Below are 4,398 nucleotides of genomic sequence, written 5' to 3'. Positions count from 1 at the left end.
AACAATCACTCAGCACGCGTCGTACGCGGGACTGATATGTATTAATAGTACCTGTAGAACAATCACTACGGGATGTTAATCAGTATAAGTAGATGAAGTAAGTAACAAACGTATACTCACCTCAGCACGCGTCGTACGCGGGACTGAGGTGAGCCAACGTAAATCGAAGGGAATAAGTACATTACTGGGACAAGACGTTCCCGGTACAAGACAAATGAGTCGTCGTATTCACGAACAAAACAAAGGTGAAACTTATGCGAGCGCAACAAGGCGCGACAAGACGCGTCAACGGCGCGACTAGACTGTCCGCCCGGAACACGGCCGAGGCTCGCACCACGCTTGCCTCGCCGTCCAAACTCCAACACCAAGTTCAAGGATGCCGATCTGTACAGGCAATGGTATGGTGTTATATAAGCATAAAATTACTCTTTGGGGATATAGACGCCCAGATCACGTGCCGTGGCAGAACTGGTACGGCCATTTTTGCCAGTTCTCACCCTATCGAGAATCCCCTTTGGGGATCGCTTCCTCTGTTCAATTCCTTGCAAATTCACACACAATTGACCGAAATCATGAATATCTGGAGGACTTATGACACGGCGCCTAACAGCGTACAAAAGTGGAGGCGTTTAAGTGAACTGCACCATAGCCGCTCCTCTCATGGCGTGAAGTCGCTGTTGATGTCATTTTCTGCTTGGCTGACTAGCAATTGTGTACTTAGCCCAACGAGAAGCGCTTACATCGAGCCCAACATTAGTGCGCCCGATTATGCCGATATCAAAGGCGTCTTCGGATGAATCGGCCACGCAATTCCCACCGCTTTCAGTAGCCTGTCCAAAGCGTCTCACCAACGAAGGTCACTGCCAGCCATCCCCGGTGGCGGTCGCCATGTTCACAGTTTGTAGCACGCGAGCTTCGGAGTATGTAACCCCACCTGTCCGAAGCGAGGCTTCCCCGGTCTGCTGACATACCGATAATCTCCAAGCGCACGGCACTCTCGAGCTCGTCGCCACCATAATAGCATTCTATGTCTCACGTCTGCCACTGCGCAGACTCCCCAACGCCTTCCGTGTGTCCCTGTCGCTCCCTCGGACTCCCAAACGCAACGGCTTTCCCTCGCTTCGCTCTTCTACCCCTTGGCAGGATTCCGGACTAGTCCCATTTCTCCCACCTTCCGATTAAGGGCGCCACAATCCTCCCTCGCTGCTAGCTTTCACTGCTGCGGCGCTATATCCGGGGGATGCGTCCTACCAGCTCGCCATCAGCGTGAGCACAGGGCCATCGCAGCAACGACCACTGGTTGGAAGCTAAACTTGCAGGTGCTGAAGTAAGCCTAACGAGTCTCAGGCGTCGCATTTCGCATTTTAACGTTGGACGTGCCGCCATTCCGGGGCCCCTTCCCAGTCCCTCGACCGCTGCTTGTACCTTTTCTCCTGGTTTCTGGTCCCGGCTTCTCGAGCTTGTCCTATTTCCACCATGTCGTCGACGTCCTCCTCGGTGTCGGGCTCGCTGTCGCCGTCCTTACCTTCGTTCTCGCCCAACTTCACCCCAAGCCCGCCACCAGCGCCCACCGGATCCAGCTCCGGCGCGGGCGGAAATGGCGGCAATGATGGCAACCAGAACAACTTTGGGTCGAATCCTCAGCTGACGTCATCCGCCTCTCTATACTGTACGTCTCATCGATACTTTGAGCATGACTGTTGTCTGCGCTTGAATGATTGTGGATGGAACTGTTGCTGAGCGACGGCACGTCTTCTGCCCGCAGTGTACACCTTTCTCGGTGAGTATCGAATTTCATGACTTATGTTCTCTCACACTCCGGAATGGGCTTTTGGGCGTTGACTTGTGCGCAGGCCGGCAAGCTGCGCGCATTACGAGCAGGTTAGGACTTCCGAGGCAAATCAGACGTCTCCTGTTATTTCTGGGGGCTTCTTTGAGCCTTGTACCAGACTGCGAGCAGAGGTTCGAGTGCAACTCGTGCTTGGAACTGCCGTACGCACTGCGCATCTCTAGCTGCGACGAAAACGTGGGATGCCAGTGTAGATACTTGCTATAATCCCCGTTGTTTGGGTTTCTTCTTTTCGATCCCCGATGCGACGCTGCGACTTCAGCCCTCTTCCTTCCCCCCGCTCCCCTGGCCCCTGCTTTGACTCTGTGTTCACGACTCCTCCTCACGTCGACGCTTCACGAAAATCAAGTAATGATCTTCCGTGTTTCAACTCTTCATCTCCCCTAATTTTATGCCCGAGTCTACGCCCACGTCAGCGCCCTCGTCCACGCATGCATCGAAATCTAGCATGTCCTCGTTACCGCGAATTGCTGAGATTGTCCTCATCACAGCCACAATCGTGCTCCTGCTCCTCGTATCAATCACAATCGTCGCACGGTCATACGCGCTCCGGAGGCGACATCAGGCCGCCGTTGCGGAGGCGATCGCGAACGGGACATATGTGCCCCCGAAGAAGCCAGGAGTGGGGGAGAAACCAAAGATGTATGAAGTATATTTAGGCGACGAAGGGGAGGAGACGGAGGCGTTTTCGGCCGAAAAGGAGAAGGAAAAGCAGCGGGAACAGGTCGGACGTGGGCTTATGGTGGACTGGGATCGTATCATGGTGCGTTCACGATATATTTGTATTCCTGCGGTACCTCGGTTCAACTAACGCCACATCTGCGAGTAGCCCATAGCGTGCAGGTGGTTGAATCCTCCCGGTTCTACCCAAAGCCCTGCATCGACGCCAGCGCCTACCGCTGCACCGACACCGGCAACCATTCAGCGACGAATACGCCTTCCGTTCTTCATCCCTCAGCTGCGTATACCCGGCACAGGCCGTCGTCGAACCACATCTTCTTCCGCCTCCGTGCCCCTGGGCCCGATTTCCGCAGCGCCTCAAACATCACATTCACGCACGTCCGTCATGTCAACAGAAAAGCCGCCGCTGACCCCAGAGCCTCCAGAAGAGAAGGTCCGCGTAGCCGTCCTCATTAGCATGCCCTTCTCCGACCCTTCCCGGAAGAGGAAGTCGGTGGCGTCCACGTCCACAACCGAAGCTGAACTGCCATATGTGGAGTTCGGGACGGCGGAGGTGCCGGCAGGGGGGTTATCGTCGATCCTGGAGGCACCTGCAGCTTCCCCTCTGGAACAAATAGCTGTTCCTCCGCCTGTTGCGGGGTCTCATATGAATGTGTAGGTTACGACATTGACGATGTATGACCACGTCAGGTAGTGAGATCATCAAAGTCTTGCTTGTGGTTGAACATTGTATATCGCGTCTAGGGCACACTAAGACAGATAGCAAGGTCAGAGAGCGTGACGTGTTGAACAATGAAAAGTTGGTCAGACCGGGGATTGAACCCGGGTCATCCCATATGCGCTGGGAGGTGTTACCACTACACTATCCAACCGATACTAGAGTGTGAATTCTCCAGATTCCAACATGACGGAGCAACGTAATGGACCTCTATGTCTAATCATGACGACTGGCGAGCGTATCGAACCCACTGATCAGCTATTCCTACGCCTGCATCGGTTCCAGACTTGCGTCCAGTCTCGTCGCATTGTGACGGTATGTACGTCGAGGCCAAGAGTCTACGTCTTGGTCAATCGCGAAGAAGAACAATGGCGCAAGTCTGCGCCGAGCCATGGTCGCCTGTCTTCCTCTCATCATTCAGTTATTAGTATGTTACCCGCGTCCTAGTGTTTTACGGTAACTCTCGCGGATGAAACCTCCGCAGCGTGGATGAACCCTCTCATGGCATGGAGTTATGTTACGTGTATAGTATTTGAAGGTGTTGCCATGCAACGCAACGCCGCGATCGGAGACAACAAACAGGCTGTAAGTAACCCTTACTGATAAACTCGGGGCTGTGAAGACAAAGATTAGATCCGACTAGAGTCGAAGCAAGATCTTCAGTCAGTAAGGAAAGACTGTATTGCAGTAACCAACTGTACCTAGAGTCGAAGCAAGACTACAAAGGTTAAGTAAGTAACTACAAGTTAGACATAGATGTAACGAAGTACTCACTCTTCAGTCAGTAAGGAAAGACTGAAGAGGGAGGACGCAATCTGAAGTCCTTATATACTACAGTGAAGTGTCCATGACTAATCGAAGAGTGGTTAGTCACATGTACCATAGTGCGATGAATAATACGATGGTGAAAGAATTGCGACGTATCGCACCATAGGATGAGTAAGAGATGAGTAAGGCATAGACCTGTCTAGACCGTTCTGGAGTAGTACGGATTGTCCTAGACAGTACCAGAAGAGTCCGGAAGCATAGCTATAGTACACGAGCAGAGAGTCCCAAATATGGTAACATACTACATAAGCGACTACAGCTAAGCGCTAGGAGACGCATAGCCTCGTGTAGTCCGGACCGGATAAGTCCAAGTTCAACACTT

At 52.9% G+C, this 4,398-nt stretch overlaps 1 protein-coding gene and 1 non-coding gene across 2 annotated transcripts; one reads left to right on the top strand and one right to left on the bottom strand.

Annotated features, from left to right (window-relative positions):
• The first annotated feature begins 1,074 nt into the window (after positions 1-1,074).
• DICSQDRAFT_136204 (uncharacterized protein) lies at positions 1,075-2,930 on the top strand. The gene is made up of 3 exons (XM_007365289.1): positions 1,075-1,327; positions 1,405-2,612; positions 2,679-2,930. Exon 2 carries the CDS (start codon positions 1,477-1,479, stop codon positions 1,738-1,740), a length of 264 nt encoding a protein of 87 aa, XP_007365351.1. The 5' UTR covers positions 1,075-1,327; positions 1,405-1,476; the 3' UTR covers positions 1,741-2,612; positions 2,679-2,930.
• Positions 2,931-3,331: 401 nt separating this feature from the next.
• DICSQDRAFT_t73 lies at positions 3,332-3,402 on the bottom strand. Its single transcript has one exon. It is a non-coding gene; the product is annotated as a tRNA-Cys (tRNA).
• Between the last annotated feature and the right edge of the window lie 996 nt (positions 3,403-4,398).

Source organism: Dichomitus squalens (assembly GCF_000275845.1).
Source record: "Dichomitus squalens LYAD-421 SS1 unplaced genomic scaffold DICSQscaffold_11, whole genome shotgun sequence".
Taxonomy (NCBI): domain Eukaryota; kingdom Fungi; phylum Basidiomycota; class Agaricomycetes; order Polyporales; family Polyporaceae; genus Dichomitus; species Dichomitus squalens.
The sequence above is the reverse complement of the archived record's forward strand: the minus strand, read 5'-3'. Positions and strand labels throughout refer to the sequence as shown.

Excerpts from the sequence above, each read along its gene's own strand:
- DICSQDRAFT_136204 (XM_007365289.1), top strand. The coding sequence starts at position 1,477 with ATGTCGTCGACGTCCTCCTCGGTGTCGGGCTCGCTGTCGCCGTCCTTA.